The 17,238-nt window shown below is 51.2% G+C and overlaps 1 protein-coding gene across 1 annotated transcript in view; it reads left to right on the top strand.

Annotated features, from left to right (window-relative positions):
• Positions 1 to 17,238, top strand: part of FADS2 (fatty acid desaturase 2) — a 50,451-nt gene that overhangs the window by 3,963 nt on the left and 29,250 nt on the right. The window contains exons 2-4 of the mRNA XM_007945012.1: positions 12,502 to 12,612; positions 14,193 to 14,390; positions 14,513 to 14,614. Of these exons, the coding sequence (XP_007943203.1) occupies positions 12,502 to 12,612; positions 14,193 to 14,390; positions 14,513 to 14,614 (411 nt within the window). The remainder of the gene's footprint in view (positions 1 to 12,501; positions 12,613 to 14,192; positions 14,391 to 14,512; positions 14,615 to 17,238) is intronic.

Below are 17,238 nucleotides of genomic sequence, written 5' to 3'. Positions count from 1 at the left end.
CGAGTCGATTGTGACTCATAGTGACCCCCTTGGATTTCCAAGGCAGTAAATCTTTATGGAAATAGATTGCCCCATTTTCCTTCCTCGGAGTGGCTGGTGGATTTGAACCGCTAACCAGAAGGTTAGCGGTCAAATGCCTTAGGCACTATGCCACCAGGACACCTTCTTCCTTCTGACAGCCCATGATGTATTCGGTATTCTTTGCCAACACCATAATTTGAAGACATCAACTCTCCTTCGGTCTTATTTATTCATTGTCCAGCTTTCGCCTGCATATGAGGTAACTGAAAATACCATGGCTTGGTCAGGTGCACCTGAGTCCTCACACTGGCCTTCCAGGATCTCTCACTGCTGTTATGTTTGAAAGCCTTGCCCCAGCTGTGTGCTCAGACTTGAGCCCCCAGTCTGTATCACTGAGTCTGTCTCATTCATCCCTCTAACATTCCTTCTTTTTTTCCTTTCTTCTTTCCTCCCGTGCTTCCTATACTCACCTCTTTGGTCTCTTTCCTCCTGGTCCTGTGCTATTTCTCTTGTCTTTGCCTGGCTGTTGCCCAAAAGCATCCTGGCCCATGTCTCAAGGGTGTCTCTGCTCTTTCCCGGCAGCGCCCCACCACGGTAGAACTTCCTCCATTCAGGACTTGTCATCCTCCCCAACCGTTTATCAAGCATTGATGGGCATCTCTGTGGCTCTGAGCTGGGTCCTCTGTACAGAGGTGAATTATTCACAGTGACCCAAATCCAACGGGTTTGCTTTTGTCTGTCAAGCTGGGACTTGAATCTGGACTCCCAGCCTCTAGTGCCACCACCTACCCCATGCCCTACTGTTTGGTTTCCCTGCCTTGCCTGGGGCTGTCACCTTTAGAACCAAGGAGGGTGGTTCGTCCTGCCCCTGCACTGCTCTTGTGCAAAGGCAACAGATTGAAGATGGAGCTTCTCTGTCCTCACACAGAGTGGGTGGGTCACGGTATTTTGAGCAGAGCGCCTTGGTTTCAGTCCCAGCTTTATGAATTCCTATGCAAGTCACTTGCCATGTCTGTGATGTGGGAATAAGAAGGTGACAGTCAGGCTCAAACAGACTGTGTGCACAATTGCTCTGCAGGTGTGAGGGACCAGCACCCTGTCCCTTTCGTATCATGTGTGGCCCCAGACCCCAGTAGGGAGTTTGGTAAAAAGGAAAGGAAGAGTGGGAGGAAAAGGGACCTTCATGACCCCGTTTTGTCAGTGCAACACGCATTTGCTATGCATGAACCCCACCACCACCGTGGGTTGCAGGGGCGCTACACCCCCTCTGTGTACAACCATTCCTGCTGGCTGGGCCTCAGTGCCACCACGGTGGGGAGCCCCTGCCCAGCCCAGCGTCCTTGGAATCGGCTCTGTGACGTGACTAAGGGAAGTGGCATCAACGGTATCAGTTGCCTGCTGTGACCCCTTCAGCTTCAGTTGCCTTTGCAGGGGTCTGCTTCCTGTGCAGCCCTTCCAGCCCCGAAAGTGGCCGTGCCTTTGTCAGTGGGGATGCTCTCACCGAGGGGCTCTTTGGTCCCAGAGCACAGCCCCACCAGTGCCCGGTGCCGCTGTCCTTTGCCAAGGATGTGGCGCTTGGGCTACCTGCTGTCTGCTCTGTGTGTCAGACTTCCCTGTAAGCCAGGCCAGCACAGGCTTACTTGGGCTTACTTATTAACCTGTAGGGAATAGCTTCACATGTTTTTCACCACAGTGCTTCCCTTGCTCATTGGGTAATCTGCCCCTGCCTGCGTCTCTGCTGCCAACAGAAGCTCAGCTGTCCTTTCTCTGCTCTTTCTCAGTCTCAGTTTGCTGTCCAGGCTGGAGCACTCGTTGGTCATTGAGATATGGTGCTCGTTTTTTAACTTTCTATTGTGATTTGGGTGATATTTTACAAATCAGGCTCATTTTACATTCACCAGTTCATAGTCCTTTTGTTTTGTGACACTGGTTACGTGGGGAAGGAGTACAGCTCCTGGTTGATGGCTGAGAGTTAAGCCACAGGAGTGAATTCAGTTCCAGGCTCAAAGGGTGACATGGGACCATAGTCTCAGGGGTTTCACCAGTCTCCATCAGCCCAGTAAGCCTGGTCTTTTTTATTATTTTGAGTTTTGTTCCACGTTTTCTCCCTCTCTCTCCAGGATCTCCAATTTTGATCCCTTTCTGAGTGGTTAGCAGTGGTAGCCGGGTACCATCTAGTTCTTCGGCCTACAGGTGATCTTGATATATGTCCCCTTTCACTTGTATTGTAACTGTAGGAAGGTATCATGACCAAACTGATTCCAAGAGACGCTGTGGTGCCCACCAAGAAGTCTCAGATTGTTTGTACAGCTTCTGGTAATCAACCAACTGTTCCAGTCAAGGTCTGTGAAGCTGAACATCCCCTGACAAAAGGCAGTCAGTCCCACAGTGGCCCTCGAGACCAGAAGAACTGGATGGGGCCTGGCTACCAAGGCCAGCCACCCAGGAAAGGATCAAATCTGGAGATCCTGGATAGAGTGGGAGGGAAAACATGGAACAAAATCCAAAAACTCAATAATGACCAGAATCACTGGTCAGATGAAATCTGCTGAGACTCCCAATACTGTGGCCCTGAAATACATTCGGCGCCTGGAATAAAACTCACCCCCAGGGGCAGGCTCTCAGCCCAACAGTTAACAAGATGTACACGCAGACCACTCAACTCAGGATGCTGCCCCCACACACTCAATGGTAATACATCCCTTAGAGCAATAGACCATGGGACCAAAGGACCAACATTCAAACTGAGGAAATGCAGGACAAACAGGAGTGCATAATTATGAGGACACGGGGAGGGTTGCAGGGTAGGGAAAGCAGGAGACTGGATTAGGGTTTGACATGGCGAATGGGGAATGAAACTAAATGTATGCATATGTTGAATGTAAAACAAGCTCTTAAAATAAAAAAAATAAAGTCATCTGCTGGCATTCTATCTGACTGGTCTCCTACCTGCTTCTCATGGGGTCCCGCAGACTGAAGTCATCTTTGAGATAGATGTAAATGGCTTTCTTCAAGAGACAGCTGAAGACAAGTTCCGGGAAACAAAAAGAAGGTCCCAGTTACCAATGACCAAAATCATCGGACACCTGAAGTTGTAAAGGTGGCTGATGATGGCGAGAAGTTTGCTTGAGGAAGACGAGAAGTTCAAGGAGTGAATTGATGCTAGAAATGAGTTGGAAAGTATATCTATTCTCTGAAGAATCAGATTGGAGATAAAGAAAAGCTGAGGATGGGGCGTAAACTTTTCTCTGAAGGTAAGGAAGCCATGGAAGAAGCTGTGGAGGAAAAGACTGATTGTAAGTCATGGAGATGCTGACATTTACGACTTTAAAGCTGAAAAGAAGGAAGTAGAAGAAACTGTTGTGCGGGTTCTCAGCAGACTTTGGAAATGCAGGCGCTCCCCCCTGGGGAAGATAAAACAGCGAAGACCAGCGGTAGCCCTTGCTCTTCTAGTGCTGTAAAGAGTAAATACAGGACGAGGACCTTTCCTTAAGAGAAAACTGAGAGAACGTGAGTCTCCGGTGCAGTTGGCATCTTTACTCTGGGTGGAGCTGAAGATAGTGTAGCCTGCACGGCTGTTCACTGCTTTCATGCTCAGAAGTCTTGGGGTTTGGGGATAGGAGGAATTGGCGGTCTTAAAACATTGGGTAACCTCCAGCCATGGGTTCCGCAACCATGGGTTGGAAGTGTACTCAGCTTGGGAGGGTTCTACTTCCTAATCAGGCCATGAGCATGTGGTGTAGGAAGGTTTGACTGCCATATATATAGCATCAGAAAACGTTTGTTATTTAAAAAAGAAAAAACTACCTTGGGGGGGGGGGTCAAAGGATGACCCTACTTTGCATTTCTTCCCGTAGTAAGCACTTGGTCCGCAGAGCCCTGTTCCCCGAACTGACTTATCCTACTGCAAAAACGGGAAGGAGGCCACATGTTCTGACCTCCTCTAAGCCTACAAGGGGAAGGCAGGTTTACCAGCAGTAAACCAAGGCCTATTACTGCAAGGCCAGACATGCTGCCCCCCTCCAGCCCTTTCACCAACCGTTCCTCCCAAAGCACCCGCCACCTCTCTCCTGGGTTCGATAATTCGCTGCAGTGGTCACACAGAACTCACAGATTATGAGGTTTATTAGGGAAGCACCAGGCTACAATTCGAGTTCAAGAAAAATGCTCAGTCTCTCTCCCAGCAGTACTGGTCCCTCGGTGTCTCACTCAGCAATGCGTGTCTCTTGCGTCTCTTTCCCAGCAGCACGTGTCTCTTTCCGCTGCACGTCTTCCTCAACCAGCAGTCAGAGAGAGTTCTGCCTCTAGGAGGCCTCCTTTTGAGCCCAGCAGGGTGGTCAAACTAGCCAATTATAGCATCAGAACTCTAAGCACCTGAGAGAGAGTGGGCACCTCCCAGAACATTGTTTTGTGCCACTCCCAACAGAAATACTCCAGGTGGACACCTTCAGCAATCAGGAGCTCCTCAGTTGCTCATAGCAAATCTCACCTTGGAGCTTACAAAGACTTATGGATAGAAAAGCCACACAAAGTAATTTACTATACCACACCTACCAACCCTGAGTCCTTCCTTGGCTAAGAGCTGGGACATGCAGAACTGGCATAGAGCCTGGCCTTGCCCCAAGGCATCCATGCTTTTGCAGGAAAGATGAGCCCATCCAGAAAGATGTTGTGGTGCCAGGTGTGGAGTGCAGGGCCTTGGGGGTTGAAGTTCCATTGGAATGGGGCTGGGGGCAGGAACAGGGCCGATGCCTCCACACAGTTGGCTGATGTTGGAGCTAGCCGATGGCAGATGAACTTGGCCAAGATTAGAAAGTATAACACATGTCTGCCTTCTAGGAACCTGAGTGTTGGGATGCTCCCTCCTGTAGCCTGGGCTCCCCACCCCCACCCCCACCCCCCTTCTGGGGGCCGGCTCGACTCTGCTGTCAACCTGTCTGCCTGCTGGACCCATTCTCTTGCTGTCCCTGTTCCCAGGCCCGCTTCCTGAAAAGCCTTTGGCTGCTCTCCCTGTCACACAAGGACGGAGCCTGATTCCAGTTCTTGTTCTAAGACCGACGTTTGGGTTGGTCCCATGCTGTGTGTGAACCTGCAAGTCCATGGCTCTTTGGAGGGAGAATGAGCTGCTCCGTGGGAGGGAAGAGCTCTGGAGTTAGAAACACCCGACTGAAGTCCTCCTCAGCTGGTTCCTGGAGTGTGACCCTGGCCAACGGCTTCACCTCCCTAGGCCTCTTTGCTCATCTCTACAACATGGCCTGGTGACACAACAGTTAATGATCAGCTGCTAACCAAGAGGGTGATGGTTTGGACCCACCCAGTGGCTCTCTGGGAGAAAGACCTGGTGGTCTGCTCCCATAAAGATGGCCCTGGAAACCCTATGGGACAGTTCTACTCTGTCACATAGGGTCACTCTGAGTCTGAATCAACTGCTCAGCACCCACCAATGTCACAGTATGGCCTACTTGACAGTCAGGTGAAGATATGTGGGGTTATGTGTACAAAGCCCTAGCTCAGTGGCTAACCCATGAAATCTGAACTCAAGGCAGCTTTGTGAACCCTGAAGTTTGGAAGGGTGGAGAAGGCAGAGAATTCTGGGTGAGTCAGAAGCATATGCTGTTGTTGTCAGGTGCCATTGAGTCCGTTCTGACTGATAGCGACCCCACGTGCAACGGAACGAAACACTGCCCGGTCCCACGCCACCCTCCCAGTGGTTGTCAAGCTTGAGCCACTGTGTCAATCCGTCAGTTGAGAGTCCTTCCTTGTTGCTCACCCTCTACTTTACCGCACGTGATAGCCTTCTCCAGGGGACTGGTCCCTTCTGATAACCTGACTGAGACACAAGCCGTGGGGTGTGGAATGGTGAGAGAGGAGTCTCCTGGAATTAGAGGTTGTGCAGCTGGGGGATTCTGGGCTCATTCATTCACTCTGAGCCCTCTTGTTAGACAGCGTCAGAGGCACCACGGTCATCGTAGCTGATAAGACAGACGAGGCTCTTTCTTTGGGGAGCTTAAATCCTAGTAGGGGAGCCAGATAATAAAGTAATAATGAGGAAATAGTATAGTTTTCAATTGTGATAACTGCTATGAAGATAAAACAGGGTGATGCCCCAGAGAGAGCCGGAATTCCCCCTGCCCGCCTGTCAGTGGGGTTGGTTTACCTGCTGAACAGATTTCGGTGGAGTTTCCAGACCAAGATGGACCAGGTAGAAAGGCCTGGAAGTCTGCTTCCAGAGATCAGGCAGTGAAAACCCTGTGGATCCCAATGGGCCTATCCACAGCGGATCTTGGAGACAGCACGGGACTTCATTCCCTTGCTTTGCTGTGAGTCAGGGGCCCCTTGACAGCAGTTAGTAACAATTGCAGATGGGTGGGTGGGAAAAGCCTCTTGGAAGTGGCTTTGGGGCTCAGACCTAACTGGAGCTGGCCCTGTGTTGATACGGGATGCACAGCTGCTGGCTGGCATGGGAAGGAGCTCGGTGTGTTCAAGGGCAGCTTGCTCGTAGCCAGGAGGCCATCACATTAACCACCGACAAGGAGCTAATCCAGCAGAAGCATGTGGGAGGAAAGCACAGGCCCTGGAGTCAGGTGAACCTGGCCTTGGCTCCTGGCTCTGCCCCAGTTGTTGTTACGTGCCGTGGAGTCAGACCCGACTCACAGCGACCCCTCCTTGGGTTTCCGAGGCAGTATCACTACGGAAGTAGATTGCCCCATCTTCCTTCCGAGGAGTGGCTGGTGGGTTTGAATCGCCAGCCTTCTGGCTAGCAGTCAAGTGCCTTAGGCACTACACCACCAGAGCTCCTGGCTCTGCCCCCAGAGCACAGGCTTTTACCCTCCAGAGCTTCAGTCTGTCCATCTGTCGAAGAGGACGTGGAGGCCCCCATGAGGTAACACAAACAACTCTCCTGGCGCGCTGCCTGGCAGATGCCGGGTCCCTTTTCCTGGCCTCAGGGAGGCGAGGCTGCTTGAGAGGATTAGCGTGGCCTCTGAGCAGGGCTGAGGAGGAGCGTTGGTGAGGGGTCAGCGGTCTGTCCGGCTGCTCCCACAGGCCCCAGCCCAGGCAGGGCCTTGAAAGGGTGACCTGGAACTGAGGGCTTGGGAGGTGGATGTGAGATGAATTGCCCTGGCAGGGTATTGATTTTTGTCTTCCCTGGCAAGCTAAAGGCAAGCGTTTTGGTATCTGGCACAGCAGCTGTTCTTAGGAAACAGTTGCCTGACCTTAGACTTCCGATTTATTGCGCTCCAGCTGTCGTCCGATGTGAGAGAACCAATGAACGGCCTTCTTCGGGCCCAGCCCTGGGCCCTGAATTTGGAAGCCTTTGCTGGGCCTTTCCCGGCGATTTCTCACGTGGGAGAGTCCTCATTTTGCAGATGAGACTGGGGTGTGAGGGACGCGCCCGGGGCCGGGCAGAGCTTGCCCTGCGCCCCCTGACTGCTGCCTATGGTTGTTGCAGTAGTGTTTGTTGTGCTTCTGGAAATATACACGCTCTGAGCCCTGCTGGTGGTCACCGTCCGGTTGATTCTGACCCCACGTGTGCTGAGTTGAACTGCCCCATAGGGTTTTCTGTGGTCTTTCAGAAGCAGATGACCAGGCCTGTTTTCCAAGCCGCTTCAGGGTGGGTTTGAACTCCCAGTTTTTTGGCTGGTAGTTGAGTGCTTAACTGTTTGTGCTACCCAGGATTCCTGTCCCTTTTGGCTGAGCTAGGGGAGCAGACTTTTTATTAAAAAAAATAAACCCTGGGTCCAGTTATTGTCTGCACAGTGTTGCTTTGTAAGTCTGTTCTAGACACAAATAGAACAAAGACCAGGCAAACGGACTGGAAGCCAGGGATGTGGTGTGGGGACGGGAGAGGGCTGGAAATTACTGTCGGGAGATAACTTTGGTGGGAGGAGAAAGATTTTTATGCATTGTCTACGTTTTCTCCCTCTTTTTTAAATCTACCAAGCATATAGGAAAGTTGAAAGAATAAATGAACGTCTCTATTTCCAACCTAGGTTCACTAACCTTAATGTTTGGTCAGATTTCCTTTCCTCTTTATGTATATGCATTTTTTTTCCCCGCTGAACCATTTTCAAATGCATCATGATGCAATCTGGGATGAACATGGTGCCTCCGTGTGGGGCGGTTAATGCGCTTGGCTGGTAACTGAAAGGCCAGGGGTTCAAGGCCGCCCAAAGGTGCCCCGGGAGAAAGCCCTGGTGATTTACTTCTGAAAACGCAGCCACCGAAAATCCCACGGAGCACAGTTCTGCTCTGACACACGGGGTGGCCATGACTTGGTGTTGGTTTGATGGTAACTGGTGGGGATTAATTCTACCTAAAGAATCTCGTTTTTGTCCCAGATTCCTGAAAGATAACCTCCAGGATCATGTAACTTTCCCAATAATTGGACAGTCTTTGAGGAGGGTTTCAGACTACACCTGACTTAACAGGTTATGTGAATGAGGTGACTCTCTCGGATGGGGGCTGGCCAGACCAGAAGGACCCACCTGATGCTATCAGCTGACCTCAGGAGTTGAGTATTCAATCAGTGATAACTCTAATAACAACCCAAAGGAAACCCATTGCTGTTGAGTCAGTTGCTACTCATCGTGGCCCTGTAGGACCGAATAGAACTGCCCCATAGGGTTTCCAGGGCTGTTGTCTTTATGAAAGCAGACTGTATTTTTCTCTCACAGAGTGGCTGGTGGATTCGAACCACTGACTTTTCTGTTAGCAGCCAAGTGCTGTATTAGAGCTTAAACTCTGAAGCACGTGGGTTGTGGGAAGGCTATGGTCTACAGTGGGAACCCTAACTCCCATTTTGAGGCTTGACATCAGTTTCAGGCGCCCTTTGGATTCTTTCTGAGCATTAAATCAGCCCGGGGCTGTGCACAGACAAGTTCCAGGACAAACCTTGGGAGGGGCAGTTTGCCTTCAGGAAGAATGTAGTTGAAAGCAGATTACACCCCCACAAAGAGCTAGGAACTTGCCTGAGTGTGTCCTTTTCTAATTTAAATTAAGGTTACCAAACCAAATTTACTGTCCTGGAGTGGATTCTGACTCATAGCACCTGAGGAGGTAAATCTTTATGGAAGTCAATTGCCTAGATGTCTTTCCTCGGACTGGCTGGGGGGTTTGAACTGCCAACCTTCTGGTTAGCAGTCAACTGCCTTAAATTAAGGTTGCGGTGTTGGTATTGTGTGGTGACCACTTTGTGGCTGAGACTCAGGCTGCGTGGTCAAGACTCACAGCCTATCCCGGCCACCACCTGGCCAGGGAGTCAAGGCCCAGAACCAATCCTGTAACCCTTTTCCATCTTCATTTCCCAATCAGGATCTTTTCCCTGTTTCTGTAGTCCCGCCTACAACAGTGATGAATCGATCTGCCACCAATCATGATTTTGTGATGATTCCCTGTTTTTACTTCAATCGTAGAATTAGCTGCATGGCCATGGCTCAGCAGACTCGATTCCACTTTCCGTACTGTGTCCATGCTGATGGTTGCCCTCATTCCGGATGATTGTGTTTTTGTCCTGTTCAAGGCTTAATAAAAGTGTCTCTGTTGAACCTATTTGAATCCGGGGACTCTTTTCAGTGCTTCACCACGATGCTGCCAGGGCTTCTTGCCTCTATAATGAGGCCCCCATAAAGGTTCAGGAGCTCTGGTGGCATAGCGCCTAGGGCATTTGACAGCTAGATAGAAGGTTGGCAGTTCAAACCCACCAGCCACTCCACAGAAGGAAGACTGGGCAATCTACTTCTGTAAAGATTTGCTGCCTCGGAAACCCAAAGGGGGTCGCTATGAGTTGGAATTGACTCGATGGCAGTAAGTTTGTTTGTTTAGTAAAGGTTCGGGACATGAATGTTCTGTGGGCTTCCTGGTTGGTGAAAGATAAATGCCTATGGAAGGGGAGTGCCTCCCATTTTGGGACGTGGAAGTTTTGTGCTGGAAACCCTCCCAGACCTCGCCCTACACGCCTCTTCATTTATATTCTTTCTGCCCTAAGAAAACTGCAGTCGTAAGTATAGGGCTTTTCATGAGTTCTGTGAGTCATCCCAGCAAATTACTGAATCCGAGAGAGTAGTGGGACTCATCAGGTCAGAAGTTTGGGAGCCCTGGGGACCTCTGAGTCTCCTGAAAGGTGTCGCGGAAATTAATTAAAAATAAAATCTGCTTCCAACTCAGGAGACCTCTCCTCAAAGGTAGAGGAGATCAGAAACAGTTTGGTTGTTGAATAAGCGTTAAACCAGAATATGACACAACACGGGCAATCCGCCGAAGAAATTGCCAGACCAGAAAGGAAACTGTAGCCAAGCAGATGCAACTCATCTCGTATATATTTTAAGATAAACGATAATTAGGGTGCAGACAGGGATGCTGGGACCAGCTTGTTTCTCTCTCATTAAGTGCCATCAAGTTGGCTCCAACTCATAGCGACCCCATGTACAACAGTTCAAAACACTGCCCGGTCATGCACCAGCCTCACAATCCTTGCTATACTTGAGCCCATCATTGCAGCCACTGTGTCAATGAATCTTGTTGAGGGTCTTTCCCTTTTCATTGACCCTCCACTTTACCCAGCATGATGTCCTTCTCCAGGAATGGTCCCTTCTGACCGCATGACCAAAGGAGGTGAGACGATGTCTGGCCATTCTCACTTCCAAGGGGCATTCCATCTTTCTCTATCAAAAACAAAAACAAAGCTCACTGCCATTGAATTGATTCCGACTCATAGAGACCCCCATTGGTTTTTCTGAGGTGGTAAATCTTTACCGAAGTAGATTGCCTCATCTTCCTTCCGCAGAGTGGCTGGTGGGTTGAACCGCCAACCTTCTGATTAGCAGCCAAATGCCGTAGTCACTGCACCACCAAAGCTTAGTTTCTTTATTAGGGATTCTGTATTTGTGAGTAATCGTGATCTAATACCCACAATACATATAGGGAAATTCTGGAAGAAAATATTAGTATTTTCTTCTTTATTTTTCATGCATTACTTTGTCAAATATGTATCTTAATAATTTGTAATCAGAGGGGAGACTCAAACGCAAAATATTTGTTTGAATTTTGAAAGCACAACAGCACTGTCAGAGAAAGTTTGGAAAGTAATGCAAACAAAATAAGGTGTAACCCCAATCCCTGAACACATGATAATAGTTGAGAGTCTCCCAGGCTGTTTTCAGAAACGCCTCTTACACACTTTTGTATCTGTTTTGTCATTCTTTTAAAAATAATACTTCATCATGTTTTCAGTGAAAGCTCTCACAGCCATTTGGTTCCCGTTAGCGTTTTCTACATAAATTATTCTGTTGGTTACATTTTTCTCAGTGGGTCAACATTATCGTTAACTCCATCCTAGCAGTTCCTTTTCCAGCCACCTGGGTTCCCTGCCTCCTTACCGTCTTATCTTTGCTTCAGAGTAATCGCTGGCCATTTGGTCTCATAGATGATTTTCCAAAACAACGCAGCACTCACGGGTGATGTTCTTTATTTAATGAGCCAATGTCACAAATGTCTTTGCTAAAGGGTGGCCTCCGAGGAGAGTTTTGGGAGTTGCTGTTTCCTCTTGTTTCACATTGTCTGTGAGGGGTTAGTCTTGTCCTTGGTCATCATATATGATGTGGGTGTGGAGCTGCTGTTCTGTGGTGGGTGGTGTGTTCACGGCCTGATAGGACACCCAGCTCAGAAGCTGCAGTGGTGCGAGCCCTCCCTGCACTGGTCTCCCACCCTGTGCCCACGTGGTGTGTCACCCTGGGCTTCTCCCAACTTGCCCATTGTTGTTGTTAAGTGCCGTCGAGTCGTTTCCGACTCATAGCGACCCCATGCACAGCAGAATGAAACACTGCCCGATCCCGCGCCAGCCCCACAATCCCTGTTATAGTTGAGCCCATCATCGCAGCCACCGTGTCAATCCATCTCGTTGAAGGCCTCCCCCTCTTTGGTCGACCCTCCACCCTACCAAGCATGACATCCTTCTCCAGGGAATGGTCCCTTCTGACAACATGACCAAAATAGGTGAGACGAAGTCTGGCCATTCTTGCCTCCAAGGAGCATTCTGGCTGCACTTCCTCCAGGACAGATCTGTTAGTTCTTTTAGCAGTCCATGGTACTTTCAGCATTCTTCACGAGCACCACAACTCAAAAGCATCAACTCTTCTTCGGTCTTCCTTATTCATTGTCCAGCTCTCACATGCATACTAGGCGATTGGAAATATCATGGCTTGTGTCAGGTGCACCTTAGTCCTCAAGGAGATATCCTTGCTCCCATAGGCAGTCATATTTCTATGCCCAAACCTTTGGTGAGTTCACCGTGCCCACATCGGGGCAAAGACCCAGGTGTCTGTGTGGCTGCAGGTGGCCACTGAGGGGCCTGCCAGGGAGGAGGCTGGTTTGGGCATTTGGGGCTGGATCGAGGGATGGGATGCCCTGTTTGATGTCTTGGGGGGTGTGGAGGAGCAAGCAGAGATGGAGTCCCACCTCACCGCCTGCCCCTTCACTCCCCAGGACGCCTTCCGCGCCTTCCACCCCAACCTCGATTTTGTGCGCAAGTTCATGAAGCCCCTGCTGATCGGGGAGTTGGCCCCAGAAGAGCCCAGCCAGGACCGTGGCAAGAACGTGAGTCGGGAGGGTGACGGGGGGTGGGGTGCCTGGGGCAGAGACAGGAGGGCCTTTGTGCCAGCCTCAAAGGAGGGCCACTTCTCAACACACTGGGAGCTGGGCTGGGAACTGTATTTTCCCCCTCCTTTTTCCTTTCTGGTCTGGGGCAGGATAGTCTAGGAGAAGGATAATGCAGAAGCCTACAAGAGGGCAGTAAATAATGATGTGCTTGGTGGGGAAGAGGGGCCCCCTGAGGAAGTGGCCAGGGAGGGTCTCTGAGAAGGAATAACCATCACTTAGCCATTGGTCTAGGATGTGTCAGGCAACAGTGAGTCAAAATTGCAACACCTGTGTCCTCAGAGGGCTCTTTCGTTAAATGAAATAGTGCTGAGAAGACCTCATCCATGTCCACAATGGGGCTGCACGGTCAAGTCCCCTTTGCTGTCCCTTCCCGTCTCTCTTCATGGAGTTGATTCCCAGTCTCATTATGGGGAATCACCACATCCAGCCATGCGATACCAGGCCCAGCTGAGCTGGCACATAATCATAACCACCACAGTCACCCAGGCAGAGACGTGATGCAGCCTGACTCCACCCATCTCCCTGGAGGCCACGCCTGCCTCGGGGCCAGCTGGCAGCTAGCTCCCTTTGCTGGCTGGCTTTGGAGCAGCGAGCGCCCTCCAAGCCCATGAGCCCTTTCAGAGCTTCTACCTCTGAGTCCCATCCAGGATGGAGATGTTTCTCAGGGAGACCAGACTCTGTTCCCAGCAAGTCCTCCTCCACTTGCTGACCCCCACTTTGGAGTGATTCATCCCAACCTCTTCACTTGAGGGTTTCTGTGGAGCCAGATGGCTTCTCCATCTTGTCCTATGGCCTCACCATTTCCATGGTCTTCCCAAGGAGATCGAGGCCATCACACACATGTTCCAGGGGCCGCTTTCTGCTCCGGACCGCTATGAATCTGCCCCTCCTTGAGCCTTTGCCTTCACCTCTTGCTCAAACTGAGCTCCAGGTCCCATCCCACCTTCTCCCCACACGGCACCACCTTCCACCCCCTTTGACCTTCCCAGCGCCCTTCCAGGCTTCCTTCTTCCTGACCTTGCTTCCCTGACTCCTATCCCGTTTCCTGCTCATGGGAACTTCAAGCTTCTTCACTGCCCATCACCCAGTCTCCCCGATCTGTCTTCCCTACCCATGCACCACCAGAACTGCCCTTTCCAGGCCCCTCTGTCGTGTCCCAGGGCATTCCTTTAGTCCCTTGGCCTCTGCTTTCCTTCCTGCCCTGCCCCGCCTGCCCAGCTTCCCAATGAGGCCATCGTTTCTCCAGAGGCGTTCGTGGCTGGCCTCTCCCTGGCCCACGTGCCCAGCAGCCACCAAGTCTCCTGCCCTTCTTTTGTGCTTTCTGGGGGCAGGGACTTCATCCTGGACTATGTGTGTCTCCCTCAACCCTCTGGAGACCTGGAGGAGTAGCCAGAGCTAGAGAGACAGCTGAACTAGCTCTGTACAAGGCACACGGCAGACACGAGGCAGATGGCAGCTGTTGGTGGTGCCGTGGTCACTGGGCGGTGGCTGGCTGGCTGACTCCCTTCCTTGAACAGTCTCAGATCACTGAGGACTTCCGGGCCCTGAGGAAGACAGCCGAGGACATGAAGCTGTTCCAGACCAACCACCTGTTCTTCCTGCTGCACCTGGCCCACATCGTCGTCATGGAGAGCATCGCATGGTTCGTCATCTTCTACTTCGGCAACGGCTGGATTCCGACACTCGTCACGGCCTTTGTCCTTGCTACCTCTCAGGTGAGACGTGACACCCTCACCTGTGGCTCGGAGCCCACGCACTCCTCCCTGCCATCCTGCAGGAAGGGCCCTGGTGCACATTGGCGGAGTCTGTGATAGGCTCTGTGGCCTTCTCTCCCCAGGCTCAAGCTGGATGGCTGCAGCATGACTATGGCCACCTCTCTGTCTACAAGAAGTCCAGGTGGAATCACATTGTCCACAAGTTCATCATTGGCCACTTGAAGGTGAGCATCAGTAGCCCAGGGCTTCCTGCCCAATGGAGGTTAGTGCAGCGCCATCTCACCTTGTTCTGAGACAAGGATCCCTCTCAGGCCAGCACCCCGACACTGCAGGGGAGCAAGGCCAGGGTGCCTAGAGAGCTGCATTCTACTAGGTGGACCGTGCTAAGGGCACCCACTCCTCCATTTCTCTGAATCTCGGTGACAAGGCAGACCTATGGGACCACTGTGTACAATGGCAGCTTGGCCTCACTAGTTGTAAAAACGGACACCTGCCTCTTCTGTGTTGGCTCAGTTGATGGTTATATTATTTGATGCCCCTTATCTAAGGACTCAGGAGCTCTGGTAGCATAGTGCCTAAGGCACTTGACTGCTAACCAGAAGGCTGGCGGTTCAAACCCACTAGCCACTCCTTGGAAGGAAGGTTGGGCAATCTACTTCCGTAGTGATACTGCCTTGGCAACCCAAGGAGGGGTCGCTATGAGTCGGGTCTGACTTGATGGCACATAATAACAGCAACAATGTAAGGACTGAAAGGGAGTGTTGGTGGTTCAGTGGTAGAACTCTCGTCTTCCCTGCAGGAGACCCAGGTTCGAGCCCCAGCCAGGGCACCTCCTGTGTAGTCAGTGGAGGCTTGTGTGGTGCTGTGATGCTGAACAGATTTCAGCAGAGCTTCCAGACTCAGATGTACCAGGAAGAAAGGCCTGGTGGTCCATTTCTGAACACCTCGTGGATCACAACGGTCCAGGCCACAGCTGATCACAGGCATCGCACAGCACTGAGCAGTGTTTCGCCTCGCTGTACACGGGGTCACCAACTTGACAGCATCTAACGACATCAGCAGTAATCTAAGGACTTAGCTGAGAAATCCCTTTTAGCTTTAGGCCAGTAAAAGAGGGATCTCTGTTTTGAAAAGAGCGATTTCTCTCGATGCATTGATGCGCTTGTCATTAGTCCATATGAGCTCTTTACTTGGGTGGCACAGTTAAGAACTCAGCTACCGAGCAAAAGGTTGGTGGTTCAGATCTGCCCATAGGCACCTCAGCAGAAGGGCCTGGTGATCAGCTTCCAGAGGTTGCATCCATTGAAAAAGCCCTGTGCACAGTTCTCAGAAACACATGGGCTCGCTGTGAATCAGAATGGACCCGGCAGCATTTGGTTGATTGGTTGGTTCCTCCTTTTTCCTTTGAGTGCACTTCCCCTCCCCTCCTATCCTTACCATTCAAGCTTTTGTCTTTATTTCAGTCATCCTGTTCCATGAGTCCTTTGCCACAAACCAAAAAAACCAAACTCACTGCCGTCGAGTTGGATCCAACTCAGAGCGACCCCTCCTTGGGTTTCCGAGGCAATATCGCTACAGAAGTAGATTGCCCAGTCTTCCTTCCGAGGAGTGGCTGGTGGGTTTGAACCGCCAGCCTTCTGGTTAGCAGTCAGGGGCCTTAGGCGCTATGCCACCAGAGCAGGAGAGCCTTTACTACAAGCTGTCTTAAATATCTTTTGGGTATGTGGGGCCTGAAGAGTAAACACTGTTAATACATAAGTCCTTACGGAACAGAGACATCCGACAGTATAATCATCACCTGAGCCAGTTGACCACAGCTGTCTAACATTGAAGGGGCAGACCCACAGAAGTCTGTCGAAAGGCAAGCTGAACTTGTCAATGACCTTGTGCTGATCTGATAGGTGTTTTGGAAATAAGTCTTTGCCTCTCTCCATTTCCTACCCCAGCCCTACCCCTAAAGGCATCTAGCTGCTTCCCGAGAAAAGCTGGGTACTGAATAGCTCAGCAACAACGGTGGAGTGGGACAGGGCAAGGCTTCCTTCTGTTGCACATAAAGCTGCTGGAGTCGGAGCCAACTCGTTGCCATAGAACAGCAGCAAAGACTTCCCTAGGCGTCCCTGGGTGGTGCAGAGAGTTAGGTGCTCTACTGCAGGCCGAAAGGTTGGCAGTTTGAACCACCCAGAGGCATCTTGGAAGACAGGCCTGGAAATCTGCTTCCGAGAGATTCCAGCGTTGAAAACCCCGTGGAGCAGTTCTGCTCTGCACTCTGAGGGCCTGGCGAGTTGGAATGGATGCATCGGCAGCTGACAATAACAGACTCCTGGTCCTTGCTAACCTGGCTTGGGAAGAGCCAAGTGTCCCCCTTGAAGTACGGGTTCTCTTGCTCCTCCAGTTTCCTGCTCTGTCTCTGGGTGGGGGTGAACCACCCCTGAGTCACCAGCTCCCCAGCAAGCAGTTCCCTGGCCTGGAGCCTGGAGCCTGAAGGAGTCTGAGAACCTGGTTCCTTTCCAGATTTCCAGAGGGTGCCGCATAGTGGAACGCTTTGTTTCATTTGAGGCTCCTTTCTGTTGAATGAAACCCTCTTCAGTATCAGAAAGTAACATTTTACTCCCGACCCATGTTATCCCCCACACTTAACAAAGATGGGCTGTGTCCGGCTCCCAGATCCTGGGCTGGGCCGGGGAGGGCCTTTCCTGCCCGGTGGCCCTCCATCCCCAAAGGGCCCTGGAGCATAGCTCTTCCATCATCAGGAAGACAGAGGTAAAGGACTGACCTCCACGTAGAAGGTCTGCTTGGGAACTCAGGAATGATGGGAAACAGAGTACTTGGGCTCAGGGGCTAGGTGAGG

The sequence above is a fragment of the Orycteropus afer genome, unplaced genomic scaffold (assembly GCF_000298275.1).
Source record: "Orycteropus afer afer isolate SDZICR_OR568_19922 unplaced genomic scaffold, OryAfe1.0 scaffold00130, whole genome shotgun sequence".
In the NCBI taxonomy this organism is placed as follows: domain Eukaryota; kingdom Metazoa; phylum Chordata; class Mammalia; order Tubulidentata; family Orycteropodidae; genus Orycteropus; species Orycteropus afer.
Note: the sequence above shows the minus strand (reverse complement) of the source record. Positions and strands in the feature narration are given on the sequence as shown.